The sequence below is a fragment of the Martes martes genome (assembly GCF_963455335.1).
Source record: "Martes martes genome assembly, chromosome: 16".
NCBI lineage: Eukaryota > Metazoa > Chordata > Mammalia > Carnivora > Mustelidae > Martes > Martes martes.
The window spans coordinates 42,341,922-42,358,064 of NC_137904.1; the positions used below are offsets into that span (position 1 = coordinate 42,341,922).

At 57.6% G+C, this 16,143-nt stretch overlaps 1 protein-coding gene across 1 annotated transcript; it reads right to left on the bottom strand.

Annotated features, from left to right (window-relative positions):
• Window positions 1-155: 155 nt before the first annotated feature.
• On the bottom strand, window positions 156-11,972 carry PCGF2 (polycomb group ring finger 2). Its single transcript, XM_080826496.1, has 10 exons — window positions 11,716-11,972; window positions 5,213-5,363; window positions 4,605-4,701; window positions 4,262-4,317; window positions 4,122-4,172; window positions 3,795-3,903; window positions 3,613-3,667; window positions 3,425-3,520; window positions 2,341-2,421; window positions 156-1,822 (listed from the first exon to the last, which is right to left on the bottom strand). Exons 2-10 carry the CDS (start codon window positions 5,322-5,324, stop codon window positions 1,445-1,447), a joined length of 1,035 nt encoding a protein of 344 aa, XP_080682622.1. The 5' UTR covers window positions 5,325-5,363; window positions 11,716-11,972; the 3' UTR covers window positions 156-1,444.
• Window positions 11,973-16,143: the final 4,171 nt, after the last annotated feature.

Genomic DNA, 16,143 nt, shown 5'->3' on the forward strand with positions numbered 1-16,143 from the left:
GACATCCGACTGGCCGCAGGGAGGGGGCAGTTCACAGTCATTCCGTAGGGGGCTTCCTGAGGCAGGTAGAGCTCAGAGACAAGAGACACGAGGTGGAAGCTGAAGGCCGCACCCACCCGCTCCGTCCCCCGCCCCCCCAAAAATTACAGCTTCCGGAGAGTATGCAGCATTTATTACAAAGCCGGGAGATACAAATGTCCCAGGGCGGGAGGAGGGTACAGTCACAGCACCTCAGACACAGGACAAGGTGCAAACATAGACAAACCTGATGGGGGGGTGGTCCCGACCCCGAACACCTAGGTTGCAAGGGAGTCTTGCCTCCTCCCCGATCGGATCTATGTACACTGGAGGAAAAACAGGTGGCCAGAGATCTGCTGGGGTCCGGCCTTTGCACGGGACAGTCCACGGACCTCTCGGGACGGAGCCAAGGTCAGAGCTTACAGGTCTCCATCTTCTTGTGCTTTTCGCTGCCTCCGTGGCTGCGTCCTGATTCGGCCTCAGCTGGGGGTGGGGAGGAGACTGGAGGGCTGCCGGCCTTCAGCACGATCTGGGGTCTGTGCTTGTGGGAGACGCCCCACTGTGCTCCGGGCCCCTAGGTGGGACTTGGCCAAAAACCAGCCTGGCCGGTCGGGGGCTCCAGGGTGCAGGCAGGGGCAGAACCGGGCCAAGCATTCACCCGGCTGAAGCCACAGTGGGATTTCAAGAGCCGAGGCCTCCCGTGGCCCAAAGCTTCTCTTCCACAAGATAAATGATGCAAAGGCCACACGCACGTCGGGGGGGGGGGGTGGAGGCAGAACTATCTATTCTTTGCACAAAGTTTCCACTGCAAGAGGAGGAGGTAAGGGAGATGACATCTCTACCATGACTCGCTCCTCAGAACCAGGGGATAAGCTGTATTTGTAAAAGGCACTGTCTTAGCAATTCTCTGGACATTCAACAGTGGGGGCGGGGGGCACTGGCAGGGGCAGGACAGCAGCCAAGATAGGGGGAGAGAGGCTAGACCCCATACACAGCCAGTTGGAGTTGTGCCTAAAGCTTTGGGGGCCGGTAGGGCTCCCGGAACACCCCACCTGCCTTGGGAAACGAAAGGAGGATAGAGCAGAGCTTGACTGCCCCTCGAGTCCACCTCCAGGCACCCCCAAAATGAGAGCAGGGCAAATTACACAAGACCCCCTAAAAAAATGAACACTCCACCCCCCACACATACACACACACATAAAGTTTGTTTCCTGTGGCATTTAAATTAATCTGGTTGGCCCATAGAAAATAAGTATGTATATTTGGCTTTTCCTATGTACATATATATATAGATTTATTTATAAAACCCGCCCCCCACCCCTAAGGCGGGAGGAGCTGGGGAAAGTAGAAGAGGTGGAAAAGGGGCCCAGAAAAAGTGGAAGGGTGGAGAGGCATGGCTGGAAAAGGAGAGAGAGGGTCCCTTTCCTCAAGTTAAGGGGGGCACAGGAGCTCCGTTGACAGTCATCTTGCGCCCCCTGCTGGTGGAAGATGGTGTCTGCAGGCAGTTCGAGGTCCCCCCGTTGGCAGCTGTGGTGGCCCCACTGGCTGACGCTGGGGGGGTGGGGGAGGTAGGGTGGGTGGCCGGGGGGCCGTGGGAGCTGGGAGAGCCATGGCAGGGGGTGGCTGGGCTGGGCAGGGAGGAGGAGGTGGCCGGCAGGGTGGCAGGGCTGGGAGCCTTGTCGCTGACTGACTCACACTCAGATGCCCCGCTGGTATTGGTGCCCTCCGAGGGGGTGGGCGCTGTAGGCAAGGTGAGCCGCTTGCAGGCCGGCTGGACCCGATACTTGAGGGGGAGAGGGCCATTCTGCAGGGAGAGGGGGCAGAGAGAGGCAGGGGAAGGTGTCAGGAGAAAGGGGCTAACCAACCCTCACCCTGCAGTGCCCAAACAGGAAGAAAGGGGTCCAGGCCTTGGAGAGAAGGGGACAGACTGACCGAGTGAGGCCAGAGGTACAGCAGCCCACAGAGATCCACAGAGACAGAAAGAATGCGCAAGGCCAGAGGCTGGACAGGAGAGAGGGAGGCCGAAAAAGCGAGGGGCGACATTTCCCCATCCGCAGCCACCCGACCCTCCTTCCTGACCCAAATCAGGGCATGTCATCTGCCAAAGGACCCTCTTTTTCAGAGAGTGGCAGGTCATCACGAAATACGGCCTGGAGGCTGGCCTGCTGTGGCAGGCCACCCTGGACACACCCAGCTCACAGGACGAGGCCCAAAGGGGGATCACTGGTCCCTGTGCGGCCCCTATGGCCACAGATGGATGCCAGACCCCACGTGGCTCCCCTCCCGCCCTGTCCCTACCAAGCCCCGAACCGCTCAGCTCACCCGCCGCCATGGATAGATGTAGGCGATATCCATGAGTGTGTAGTATTCCTTCAGTGGTTCATCCTCATAGAGAACCTCCACCTGGACGAGGAGACAGAGGACGCCATGACCCTGGTTAGGTTCAAGGGTCCACCCATTTGGCAATGAGGCTCAAAGCTAGGGGTGGAAGGTAGGACATTGGGAAGGAGGGACTAGCAGGTGTTCCCTTATCTCCCTGGGGTTTCATGGTGGGTTTGGCTTCCCTCCCGGACCTGTCCCAACAGAACTCCTGCCCACCAGATGGGAAAGGATCCAGAGAAAGCACCCAGGTCATTAACAGCCCCGGCCGACTGTCCAGCCACGCAGCTGTCTGAGGCCCCCTACATCTCTGGTAGGTCCTCCAGAGATCATGGGCGCAAAGAAAAAGCCCCGGTGAGAGAGATCTCGCCGAGCACTGGCTCTCACCCAGGCAGTTTTAAAAGAAATACCAACACTTGGATCTCACCAGAGATTCTGATTCAAACGGCAGGACATCAGTTGGGTTTTAAAGCTCCCTGTGTGATTCTGATCTGAGGCAAAGTTTGGGATCCACTGTCCTAGGGCCTTGACCCCCAAAGTGTGGTTCACAGACCAGTGGTATTGGCAGCAATAGGGAGCTTGCTAGACCCGCAGAACCTACCGATCAGAATCTACGCTTTAACGAGATCTTTAGAGAATCACCGACAAATTCCAATTTGAGAAGCAACGTCCGAGAGCACCGTTAGAATTTCAGACTGGCCTTCCTTCAGCCAGCTGGCCCCAGGTAGGAGCCCGTATTTTTGCACACATACCTCTGCCACAGTTCTGAACATGTAAGCACGCAGTGTGCACGTGTGCGCGCACACACTCTCCATCTTGGTCCCATACGCCTCTGCACACTGGCTTCGACGATGAAGACGGCCCCACCCTAATCTTGGTTTCAACTCCTCTTCTACTCGAGCTCAGTCACACAACCACGCAGGCCCTTGACGACACCCAGCCGGCTCAGGGCAATGGCTGGGACGCCCAGACTGTCAGACGTGGCCACACACGGACACTGAGTTTCTGAAAGGGCCCGGGGACTCACCTTGTACTTGCTGGGCACATCCATCTTGTTGCGAAGAAACTTGGCGAGATGCATGACAGTCATGGCCGCTGGGCATTGCAGGAATCGCACCCCCGTCTGCCGGAGGAGAGGCACCCAAGGGCTGGGGTCCACCCCAGGCACTCTCCCCCAGCCCGCAGCCCACTCCTAAGCAGGACCCCAGCACTCACCTTCTCCTTGTCCCCATCCCCATTCTCCAGAGGACCCTTCTTCTCCTCCCGGTCCCTGGGGGAGAACGAAGAATGATGCTAGGGAGACCCTGGAACAGGCAGGATCCCAAGGGGGCCAGAGTGGGAGAGACGGGGCGACCCAACCTAGGACCCCCAAAAGACCAGGTGTAGGTCTGACTTGCCTGACACCTTCGTAGAACTCGATGGAGAGGCTGACAATCTCATTGTCACTCAGAGCCCCTTTCTCCTGCTCCAGGACCTCGCCGCGGTCCTCATTGGAACCGTTGGGGACTGTGGAAGGAGAGGGCTCTGAGGGGTTGGCCTAGGACCAGGAAAGGAGGCCCAGCAAGGACCCCAGGATCTTGGAGCTCAGTGGGGTGAGCCCAGCCAACCCGTGGGCTGGGGCGGCAGAGAGCTGGGACATACAGGACAAATAGCCTAGTGCACGCAGCCTGTGTGCCTGTGGCAGCCCCATGTACTCCCGTGTACAGACAAGTGAACACACTCACCTTCAGTCAAGGGGTATGCTGCATAGAAATCCCGCCGCCGTTTCATCTCATCTGGAAGAGGGAAGAAATGTGAGGACAGAGCGCCAGGCAGGGGAGTGGGGGTGGGGGGGCACGGAGCAGGAAAAAGGCTGCATGGATACCTTTAAAAAGCCCAGGGACCAGTTTATAGACGATATCTTGAAGGGTTTTGTCAGATCTGGAAAAAAACACATAGAGTCCTATCCGCGACCACCTCACCCTAATCTTCCCAGACAGGAACCCCTATACCGCCTCCCTTCCTTGATCCAGGGCCCAGGTATCAGGGGCCCCATGGGCGTGGTCTTTACCCTTCTGGTATTTCTCAGCCTAGACAAGACAGAGGGAGGGGAAGGGCCTTGGGCTGACACCCTGTGCTTCTCCTCAACCTGCCCCCACGGCTACGGGATGCAAGGAGGGCTGAGGGACAGAGGACCAGTGTGGCGGGAGGGACAGTGCCCGGCCCACCTGATGCTCAGCAGCGGCCTGGTTTTATGGACCTGTACGTCGCACATGGGACAGTACTTGTTGGTCTCCAGGTAGCGCACGATGCAGGTTTTGCAGACTTGGGGGTGGGTGTACAGAGAGAGAAAGCAGAGTCAGAGCCCCCTTAGTAATCCAGAACCAGCTCCCCGCACCCCAACGGCCCCTCCTCTCCACCTTGTCCCCACTGCTCAGCCCCTTCAGAGGCTCACCGTGGTCCTGCTTTGCACAGACAGCAACTGCCCCGTATCCATCCCCGGGGAAATGTGTGCATGTCTGTGTCAGGCCAGTGTCCTGCACCCAGCAGAAAGTGAGCCCCAAGTCTGAGGGAGCACAGCACAGAGCCGGTGTGCAGGACACCTCCCAGGGCCCTCGACCCCTCGCCACCAAGTCCGGAGTGCACATCAGGGGCATTGCACCTTCTGGGGCGGGCAGGGGCTCCGGGGGACCCCTGAGCCTACAGGTGAAAACTGAAACAGACCTCTAGGCTGTGCCCTCCAATCTCCCCACCCCAGGGAGTCTTTCTGTGACCAGGGACCGCCGCCAGTGAACAGAGGGGCTCTTTGGGGCCGTGCCCCCCCGCCCCCACTCACAGGAATGCAGGCACTCCACGATGGTGGTGGCGTCGATGAAATACCCCCCGCAGAGGGCACACATGAGGTGAGGGTTCAGCTCGGTGATTTTGATCCGTGTGGCCCGATGCATGATGACGGGGCAGGGGGCGGGGGGCCTGGGGGGCGTCACCTTGAGAAAGGAGAATAGAATCAGAAACCCAGAGACCCAACAGCGCCTCCCACATTCCCCTCCACGCCACCCAACATCTGTCCCTGAGCCTGAGGCGCTTGCTCTGTCTGCCTGGCGACACACATGGGGGCTGACTTGTCCTGGCCCCCGAGTGTTCACTGGGAGCGGGGGGAGAGGGGGGCTCTGGAGAGTTAGGCGACCTTGAACAAGGTCAGGCTCCTCCATCTCAAGGGCAGGAGCAAAGACTGAAGTTAGACCAAGTCTCCAGAAGATATAGGGAAGCGGGAAAATGGGAGAGAATGGTTTTTAAAAACATCCCTGGTCCCTGTCCATATTCTCCCAAGCGAGTGCTCGGAGCTGAGGAAATCAGATTCCCCTCTACCCAGGTGCCAGCCCCCGCCTGCCGTCTCTACTCCAGCCCACCCGCCTGCCAGCTCATCACTCTCCCCGCAGGAAAGCAGCCCTGGAAACACCGCAGGCATGGGCTGCCCTTAAGTTTAGAGGGGGCACCCCAGTGCCTGTCCTCCTGGCTTGGCGTCCAGGCTGGCCCTGGAGCAGCTCCCCAGGGAATCCACCGCACGCTGGCCGCACGCTGGCCGTGCAGGTCCTAGGCCTGGTGCTCAGGCAGGAAGTACTCAGGATGGTCTTGCCATGCCCGCAGTGGGGAACACACAACCCCAGCCGGAGCCCAGAGCCCGGTCCCGGCAGGTCATGGCCAAGAGCCTGGGCAAAAAGGACTACCACCTTTCCCGGCCTGACAGCCCGCTGCACACGTCCCCCGGATCCCACACACATCCCAGGACCTCCGTCCCACGCACACGCAGGGACCCACGTGGGCACTGTCTCCACCGGTTGCAGCCTGTCCACAGGCTGTCCAGTGACAGACCCCAGGCTCTCAGACCTCAGGCTCTGAGATGCCTGCCAACACTGGGCAGAAAGCTCTCTCCACGGCAGCCCCGAGCACGCAGCCAGGCCTTGGCAGGGTCCGGGGAGGTCAGTTAAGGCCCAACTCGGAACTGGGTGACATGCTTAAATTCTTGGTATAGAAATCTAACCTGCACCTAGAAAGGAAGCCCCCCCAGCCCCTCTTTCCCAGAGGAAAAGCCCAAGAGGTGGGGCTCGGGAGGGTGGCCAAGCCCCAAGGACTCCTTCACAACACACACCCTTCTCTCCTTTCCAGAAAGATTTCTAAAGCCACCACACTGGGTTTTCTAGGACCAGAAATTCACAGCCAGGATCAACAGTTTCTATAGAGACCCCAGGATGAGTTTGGCCAGGACCCAAACAGCCAACAGAGGCTGGTCAGAGACCGAAAGAGATGGAGAGACACAAAGGCCACATGTGGGAGAGACACCAAGTCTGCAAGGCAGACAGAGGGAAATGAGCGAGCCCACAGAGCCAGGGGAGACACCACAGCCAGGAAGTGTAGACCTGGCCTAAGGAAGGAAAGGGGTGCCTGTCCCATGGAGGGTGGCCCCTGCCCCCCTCGCAAGGGTTCCCCCTTCACAATCCTGCAGGCTTGCTGGCTACTCCACTGTTTAGTCGTTTCCATAGTAACCCTGTCCTTGGCAAGATGCCCAAATATTATTACAAGCATCCAGAAGAGAGAGCAAACTCCAAGTGTCTAGCTGAGTGCGTGACATCTGGGCGCGTACAGGTCCTGTGTGCGACTGGCCTCCCGTGCGTGTGTGGGTCCCACGGAATCTATGTGCTCACACACAGCCAGGAATGACACATTTTGGCTGACGCTGGGTGTCCACACTGCCACCGGTGCATCTCACACCCCAATCTGTCCCTCTCACATGCGCGCACAAGTACCTACACACACACACACACACACACACACACACACACACACACACTTAGGTGCCTAAGTCACCTCATTCACACACTGCGTGCATTTTCAAAACAAGACACTTTCTCTGAAGAACTCCGATCCAGCTCCCACCAGGCAGACTGTGGCCTCCACACACAGTAGTTCCCAGGCAAGTGGCCGTGACCTTTTACCCTCTCACTTCCCTTAGCAAGCGGGAGAACTCAGACCAACATTATCCCTCGGGCTCCTTTCTAGATGCAGGGGTAAAGGAAGGAGCTTTACTTAGGTACTTAGGTACCTTTACTTTGCTACTTAGGGAGTGAAATCTTCCTCCTCCTCTGGTACAGGAACAGGCCCCCTGGCTGTGCTCCCTCTCCCCCCACCCTTGTGCTCCCTCTCCCCCCACCCTATCCCCAGGGGCCTCAGACTGCTACCTCTGGGGCTGGGGGTGGGGAGAAGCCCTGATTGGTTCTTTACCTGATTGCCATGGTTACCTGCATGGCCCTGCCAGCAGGTGCCAAGAACAAGGGTAAACAGGAGCTCAGTTCCCCCACTGTGCACCCCCCACCCCAGGCCTCAGGGCCCTACACCTGACACCCAGTTCCTCCCCAGGTGCAACTGGCCAGGTGTATTGTGGGAAGGACAGGGAAGAGGGGAGAGGGCTGGACCTCCAGCTGTCATCACCTTAGGGAAGAGGTTGGGAGATGGGAAACAGCCAGGGAGAAAGAGACAAAATCCTCGAAGAGGCCTTGGGCCATTCTGAAGTGACTTCCGTGGAGCTCTGGGGGGTTTACCGGGTCACTCCCAAGGATATCACCACAGGGACCTGAGTACTGTTGGCAGCTAAGTCCTTTAACACCTTTTGTCCCCAAACCACTATCTTGGCAAGAGCATGATTGCTGGGCAGCCCGTGTTTCTGGTCCCCGCGGAATCCAGGTCTCAGCGACAGTGGCAGCAAGGGACCTTGGGTCAGCACCCATCCCAGCTCCTCCTGGCCTGTCAAGCCTGGCATTTTTGTTTGCCCTGCCTCAAAGCCCCTACTAATTAGAAACCACCACCCATCTCTCTGTTCTAGCTAGTCTTTTTCTGGAAGTTCCCCACAATTTAGGCCTCTCCCACTGTCAGTTTTTTTTTCTTCTTTTTTTTCATTTTCCTCTGCAGAAATAGTCTGTCTCTGATAACCCAGAGGTCTTTGCTCCTTCAGATGCCCTAAGATAGGGTTCTCTGCTCTGCTTTCCTCCACATGAAATTAGCCCCACTCCCCCACTAGAAAATCAACAGGTCTTGGGAAAAGTCACTCAGGGTCACCTCTGGACACCTAGAACTGAAGAAGTAGAAGGGTTCTTAGAAAGCCCCTTATCTGGGGCGCCTGGGTGGCTCAGTGGGTTAGTCGTCCAAATCTTGATTTCAGCTCAGGACATAATCTTGAGGTAGTGAGATCGAGACCCACATTGGGCTCCATGCTCAGCTTGGAGTCTGCTTTAGATTCTCCCTTCCTTTCCCTCTGCTCCTCCCCCTACCCTCATCCCTGCTCTCTCTCTCTAAAATAATAAATACATAAATTAAAAAAAAAAAAGGAGGGTACTTGGGTAGCTCAGTTGACTTTGTGACTTAAGCATCTGCCTTTGGCTCAGGTCATGAGCTCAGGGTCCTGGGTTCAAACCTGCACAGAGCTCCCTGCTCAGCGGGAAGTCTGCTTGTCCCTCTCCCTCTGCCCCTTTCCCTACTTGTGCTCTGTCTCTCACTCATATAAATAAATAAAATCTGAAGAAAGCAAGAAAGAACGAAAAGCAAGCATGCATCTTGTCCAGTCTCTTCACTCTCCAGATGAAGAAATTCAGAAAGAAGTGACTTAGCTAAGGTCACCCAGTAACACAGTGGCAGAAACTGCCTTTCTCCCATTCCAGTACTCTACACACTGGCACCCAGGCCAGACTCCCCACTCACTTAAGAAATTAGTAAGCCTGGCCCAACTCCATCCAGGCAGGTAGAAGGCAGAAGGACTCCAGGTACCCTAGAAGACCACTCAGTGAGCCTTCTGGGAGCGGTCAGAGTCTGGCCCAAACATGACCTTCAACACACATTCTCACTTTGAAGTAGAGAGAGGGGCAGAAACTAATCACCTTACCCCATTTCCATGGAACAGGTAGGAAAAGTGAGGCTCTGTGGAATATACTGGGTCCATTCCTCTCCTAGCTGCGTGCATCCAACTGCATGAGCAATGCACATTTGTGTGTGGAAGGGGGAGTACAGGGGTCTGCCCGGGGACAACGTCAACCTCTCCGTGTTCCCTGATTCTTGAACCTGGGACCTGCCCCTCCCGCCAGCAGCATCAAAACATCCTCTAGTCTCCTGAAACTGGGCTTATTGTCCTCTCTCTGTCTTTCCCCCCTCAGCTTCCTAAGACCAAACAAAGACAAAACCCCAAAATATACACAGAGCTACACACTGCCGAATACACACAGATGCACACAAAGCCAGACACACCCCCTCCATCTCTCACACAACACACAAGGCCAGACAGACACTTGGCCAGACACACACACACATATATACACACCAGGCTCACACACACAGCCAGACCAGAGCCAGGCCCACACTCGCCAGATGCACAAGCCATCCCCACCCACCCCAGAACCACACAGTCTGACATGCCTGCCTGAAACCAGAGCTGCAAATCCACACTAACCTTTTGTGCATCCCTAGTCCACCCAGGGTAAACGATAACATAAGTCCTCCAGCAACAAAGGCAGTGCAGCTCCGACCTCCACTCTGGGGGCTAGAAGCTGAAGGCGCAGGGTGGGCATCTGACCTGAAGGAAGATGTAGCCTCTTCCTGCTCAGGCTCTCTCCATTCCCATGGCAACAGCTCCATCAACCAAGATCTCTCTGGCAAGGCCAGGGGCAGCAGAGAGCACCGCCCCCCTTCCTGCCCACCCGCAAAGACTTCAACTTGAACCCCACCCCTGACCCAGACACCAGAAAAGAGAATAGCTACACAGGGTCTTGTTCCTGGGTCCCAGGGGTCACCTGGGGTCTGTTTCTGGCCTCCTTCCAAAGACAGCTGAAAGACCTCAACCCCCAACTCCAAACCAGGGATCCCCTGGGAAAACCTCCCTACTCAAAAGCTGCAACAGAGCTGGCTTTATGCTCCTTCTCCAAGTACTAACACCTTGGAACAGAGTGGAGACGGGAGGAAGAGAAATTAGAGTTTCAGGAACAGATACAAACTGCAAGAGGCCCAGAGAAGGAGGCATCAGAACAGAGCGGGAGATAACCCGGAGACCAACCCCCTCCTTCCCCTCCCCAAGCGGCAGAGAGCCCAGGAGAGACTGAGGCATGTATATGTACGGGGAGAGGGGTTACTCTAAGAGACAAAGACCAGGGAGAAGCGCGGAGTAACACTTCCACAATATTTACAGGCAAATTCACCACCCCCAGGCCTCTTCCTTCCCCACCTCAAGCCATCCGGAGCAATTCTGGGCAGATGGGGGCAGTGGGGGAGGGGGAGACGCATGCCTGGGCCCACTGTGGTGACTGGAGGGGCAGGGGTGTCTGCCGGAGGAGAGGTCCCACCCCCTCAGAGCCAGAGACAGGAGGGCCAGGCACGGAGGGGGCGGCCCGGCTATCCAGCAGAAGAGGGGGCCAATCGGTCAGACCCCTCCGGCCTCTGCCGGCGATGGGAAATATCGCGATAACTCTCCCCCCAAGCCCCGAAGATCTCCATTCTACTCCCTCCTCCCGGGCTTCCCCCCGGAACCTGGGTCAAAGGATCAGGGACCCCAGTTACCCGGTGGCCGCTCCTACCTTCCCTAGAGTCAAACTTTCGGCGGGGCCCAAGGAGGGGTGTTCCAGAGAAAGAGGCTCTGCCGAGGTGGTTCGGGGAGGGGGCGGGGCGCCCGGTCCTGGGCCGGTGGGGGGGGACCCGTTGGGGGGAGGTGCCCGGGAGGCCGGGGACCCGGGCGAGGAGGAGCGCCCTCCCCCGGCCCCGCAGCAATCAGAAAGGCATGTCGCCTTGCTCCCGGCCTCAAGTCCCTGCGCGTCCACGACGCCCCGGAGCCCACGGAAGAAGCGTAAAGCGACCCCTCCCCAAACTGAACGGGGTAGTGGGGCAGGACCGGGGGCCGCTCTGGCCCGTGGGGCGGGCGAGGGGGCAGAGATCCGGCCCAGCGCGTAGCCCACAGCCCCCGTGGCTGCCTCGGACCCTCCCCCTCGCTACCTCGGGAGCAGGTCTGCGAGGGGGCTGCGGCACAAAGAGGTGGTGGTCGAGGGAGACGCCAAATCTCTAAAAGGGGGAATCCGTTTCGGCCATCTTGGAAGGGAGGAAAGGGAAAAGGGGAGAGAAAAGGGAGAAAGAAAGGCGGACGGGGCGAGCTAGGACAGAGGCTGGCGGGGTGGGGCGGGGACGCGAGCTGCAGGCCCGGCTCAGAGTCTCCCCCTCCCACAGGGGTGTGTAAAGAGGGATGGACCGGCACCCCCACCCCATTCTGGTGGCGGGGTAGGAGAGGGAAAGGACAGGGAGTCTGCCTCCACTTACCTGGGTTCGGGGTCCGGTGGGTCTCGGGGAGGGGGGGATGGGAGGGAGGGAGGGAAGGGAGGGGAGGGGGGCCGCAGCCGTGTCGCTCGCTCCGGCGGCGGGAGGGGAGAAACCTACGGTAAGAAAGGAGTTTGTGAAAGCGGCTTGGGGTGGGAGGGAGAGAGGGGAGGGGAGGGGACGACGGGGGGAGGGGATGGACTGGGGCTGGGGGGGTACAAAATGGCTTTTTTCCTCCAGACAAGAGTAGGTCCCGCCCACTACTCACCCACGTGACCTCATTCCTTCAGGGTGTTTGCGGAGCGGGGAAGAGGAGGAGGGGGAGAGGCTAACTCGGCTACCCCCACACCGGGTGCCAGGCCCCCTAAACTGGGACGCGACCTCACTCTTCCCAAACAGCCCCTGACCCTGGAAGATGTATCCTCTTCTCGGTTAACCTCCGCAATTAACCCTACCGCCCCACAAAAAAATGTGTGTGCGCCCCCCACCCCCTGACCCTGCGATCCCCGCCCCTAAGCTGGGGCGTCTGGAAAATGGTGAAATGAGGACTAGGCTGAAATGTGGTTCGTTCTGCAGTCCCACCCGCCACGGCCTGGACCGAAGGACTATGGGCTCGCGTGGGGGACACGACGCCTCCGGCCACGCGTCCAGGGTATTTTCATTCACTCTAAGTGACACTCCCTTAAAATTAATAACTGCAACCGTGGGAGAAAGCGTGTCCTCCCCACTCCCCCCGGCCCCGATCAGCGGCCCGATCACCGGCTCTAAAAGGCAGTCCCCTGGGACCCAGTCGGCAGAGGCAAGAGGTCCCACGCCTCCGGGAGGCGTGTGTGTGGGGGGGTCGGTTTGCTGGGGTGGAGGCTGGCGCCCCTCGCGTGCTCGCGCAAAGAATGCAACGCAACCCGGGCTGGGGGGACAAGCTGCAGACGGGGACTCAGGTTCCGGGTCCGGGACACAATAACCCGGTCGAATGCGAGAGGTCCGGCTGGACTAGAAAATCAGGCGCCGGGGCTCGGAAGTGGGCCCGCGCTTTTCCTCCTGCCTTGCGCTGGTTCCCGCATTTTTCTCGGCGGCGCGGATCGCGCTGGGAGCTCTGCGCGGTTGGTGCGCCTCCCTCGCCCCGGCGGCGGGAGGAGCCGGGCGAGCGCAGAGGCGGCTGGTGCCAGTCCGCCTCCGACAGTCGCTCGCGACTCCTCCCAGCGCTCGGGCTCCCGTCCCTAGTGGCTCCCGCCGGGAGGGAAAAACGGGGAGGGAGGCTTGGGAAGGCGGGGAGGAGCGGCCGAGGCTGGCGCCGGGGGAGCCAATCGATACTACGTTACGGCGACGACCGGGCCCTGCCTCATTAGGACGGTCGATTCGCTTATTCGTTATTCAAGATTTATTAGAGATGGTCACTGGCTCTGTCCCTCCAGAGAGCTCGATTATCCGGCCAGACGGGCCATTAAGCGCACTGACGGTGGGTGGCTCGAGTTAGGAAATTAGGAGACAAATCCGCAAGCTTCGGAGTGCCTGCCTCTTCCTCTTCCCTCCGCACTCGCAGCTCAGGCAGCCCCGAAGCTGGGCCCCCCAGACTGAATGCTTTCACCCTTTAGCCAGCGACCAGGAGACCTGCGGACACTGGCCGCCAAGTGACCCCAGCTTCAGCCTTCAGCCCACACCGGCCGAATGGGGGCAGGGAGGAAGAGGATGGGCGGGAGAGATTTCCTCCAAGGGTGGGGGTGTCTGAGAACGCGCGGGAGAAGGTCCGGGGTGGAACCTAGTCACCTACACCTCTGTCCTTGCACGCGAAGACTAGGATTTTGCCGCCCCTCCTGGAAAGAAAGCTCTTGGGGTGGACACACCAACTGTCCCTAGGGCAAGCCTGTTGCCAGCATCCCGAACTCTTCCAGGGAAGACTTGTGCATCCTCTACTGTCCCCCAATTGCCCTGCGGGGAGGCAGCGCAGCAGGGACTCCTGGTCTGTCACTCCTGTCCAACTAGATGATCCCGGGGCAAGGCAAACCTGTAGGGGCTTCCTGAAGATCTCTGACCCACGATCCATATGGGCACCCAGGGTGTCTGGGGGGGGGTGCGCAAATCAGCTACTTGGAAGAGGGTTGATAAGTCCCCACTTTGGTCCTTTATCCTGGAGTGTTGCAGCGAGGGGGCCCACCGTGCTGACCGGGCATCCATTCACTCGTTCCTCAGTTACTAGTGCTAGTCACTAGCAAACCACAAGACAGAGGGATGAAGACCCCATTACCCACTAAAACTTCATTTAATTATTTCCATCCTGGGCCGCAGGTCTCCACATCCCTGGCCTTTCTGCCTTGTCAGGAGAACCTTCTAAGACTCAACCTTTCTCACAACAGAAGTTCTCTGGTTTCCCTGCAAAAAAGCACCTGTCCTGTCCCAATGTGGAATACTGCACTAGCACCACGGACCTAAAGCTGATGAGCCGGATTTCTGCCTATAAGGAGCTCACAGGCCAGTGGGGGCTATCTAGCATGTCCCATTAGCTCCCATGGCACTGTGTATCCTCCTGGTTTGTCCCCACTAGCCCTGTGAGCGCCTGGTAAGCGGGTGGGGGTGGCGAGCCCTGGGGAAGGTTTTCACAACAGGTGTCTTCTGAACCCAATCTTGAGGAGAAGCCAGGTAGCCTGAGAGTCCTTTGCTTAGCTCCTGGTGCTGGGATGTGCCCTGGCTGCATTAGACACCAATGCTTCCCCTGCATTCTGTGCTAGTTGTAGTGTCTCACATAGTCCTCTAGCTGAAGAATCACCATGTCTGTCACAGACTGGAAGCTTCCAGAGGGTAGGAACTTGGTAAATCAAATCAGTGATTTCTGGCACATGCCAAGAGCTACCGTGAAGATAAGATGTCCTTAAGACATAAGACAAGGGTAGGAAAGGGCAGTCCCTCTAGTGATTTTTTGGCCATCTTTCCCCGTGTCAGTGGCTCCTCTCTCCCAAAGGTAATGTCCTTTGTCAGTTTCTGTTTGTATTTCTCCATCCTCTGCCCTACTTCTCTGCCTGTACATCTAGAAAAAATAGTTTTGTTGTTGTTTTCCTTTTTTGGAAGCTTCTCATATTAACTGCATCTCTTTTCCCTCCATTTTCTTCCTTCAGCTCACCCTGCCTATTTTTCTATCTTGTCCCTTTTCCGTCTCTGTATATCACAGCTACGTTCTCCCTTTTTCACCTTTTCGCTTCATCCCCCAGTTTCTCCCTGCCTTTGTCTCTCTCGCTACTTTCTTCCCTTCCAAACGCAGTATTTCGAGACTGTAACATCGATTGAGGCAGACAATGGAAACACTGTCCAACCTCCACTGTAAATTCATTCTTAATCCTACAAAAAATGCAACCTGAAACGTATACACGGTGAGACAAAAACCTCTGTCTTCGCCTTTCCTGAAATCCAGCCTGGGGGTGGGGTGGGAAGTAGGCGATGGAGGAAAGTGCTGGGGAAATTATCCCATCATTGACTAACAAAAACGAACTTTCAATCACAATGATCCGCTGATTCGCTATAGAAAAGGAATCTCTGCCATTTCAAAGCGAAATTTAGCACTTTACAGGTTGGGAGGATAACGCTTAGGTTTTTCTTTTTACAGAAAAGAATCGCGTCCCTGGGTGGGCTCGAACCACCAACCTTTCGGTTAACAGCCGAACGCGCTAACCGATTGCGCCACAGAGACTGCGACAACTGCCAGCGTGGCGGCGAGCCGAGTCAATGGGAGAGAGACTACGACGGCGCAGGAATGCAACCAAAAGCCTACAGTCAGGCGAAAGAAGTCAGACCCCGGGGAGAAAGGGAAGGGTCCCGATCGAGGGAGGGGGGACCTTCACGTCTCTCCTCCATTGGTTTTGGGAGGGGTACTCGCCGGCTTCCTCTGGATCTCTCTTAGAAGAAGATAAGATGGGGACGCCCGAAACGTCCTTTTTTAGGGCGACCTGAGTCTTGGGGATACACGAAGTCGACCTCCTGAGAGTCCCAAAAAGCATAACTACCTTTGGTCTCCAAACCTCCCCCTTTATAGCTGAAGCCCCGCAGCCCCGCAGTACACCCGCGACGCCCTTCTCCTGCTCCTCCTCCTCAAAACATTAAATAAGTGTTGAATGCGCACCTCCCAAATACCAGGCACCGTTCTAGGCCAGTGAATGTCCAGAGCCTAGCATAGTACCTGGCACGTAAGAGATGTAGGGATTTCTAGTGTGAATAAATGAAAGAAGCTAGCATGAGTCATACGCCCCATGCACACGTTCATAAGCTACACCACGGCTCTTCGGCAGGGATCGCGGCCCCTATTTCGGGATTCACCCGCCCACGTGCACACAGGTCCCGGCCCCGGGATTTGGCGTCCGGGAGTCCGGGTCCGCCGCGATCCCAGCTTGCACCGCGGCGCCAGGCCCTTCCGCACTCACAGTGACTTTTCACTTTCCGCTTTCCCAG

What these genes read in the sequence shown, in the direction of transcription:
- PCGF2 (XM_080826496.1), bottom strand. Translation starts at nt 5,324, where the DNA reads ATGCATCGGGCCACACGGATCAAAATCACCGAGCTGAACCCTCACCTC. An exon ending in AGCATACCCCTTGACTGAAG is followed by an intron (nt 3,904 to 4,121) that starts GTGAGTGTGTTC and finishes CTCCTTCCACAG; the next exon opens with TCCCCAACGGTTCCAATGAG. An exon ending in ACATCTATCCATGGCGGCGG is followed by an intron (nt 1,823 to 2,340) that starts GTGAGCTGAGCG and finishes CTCTCCCTGCAG; the next exon opens with AATGGCCCTCTCCCCCTCAA.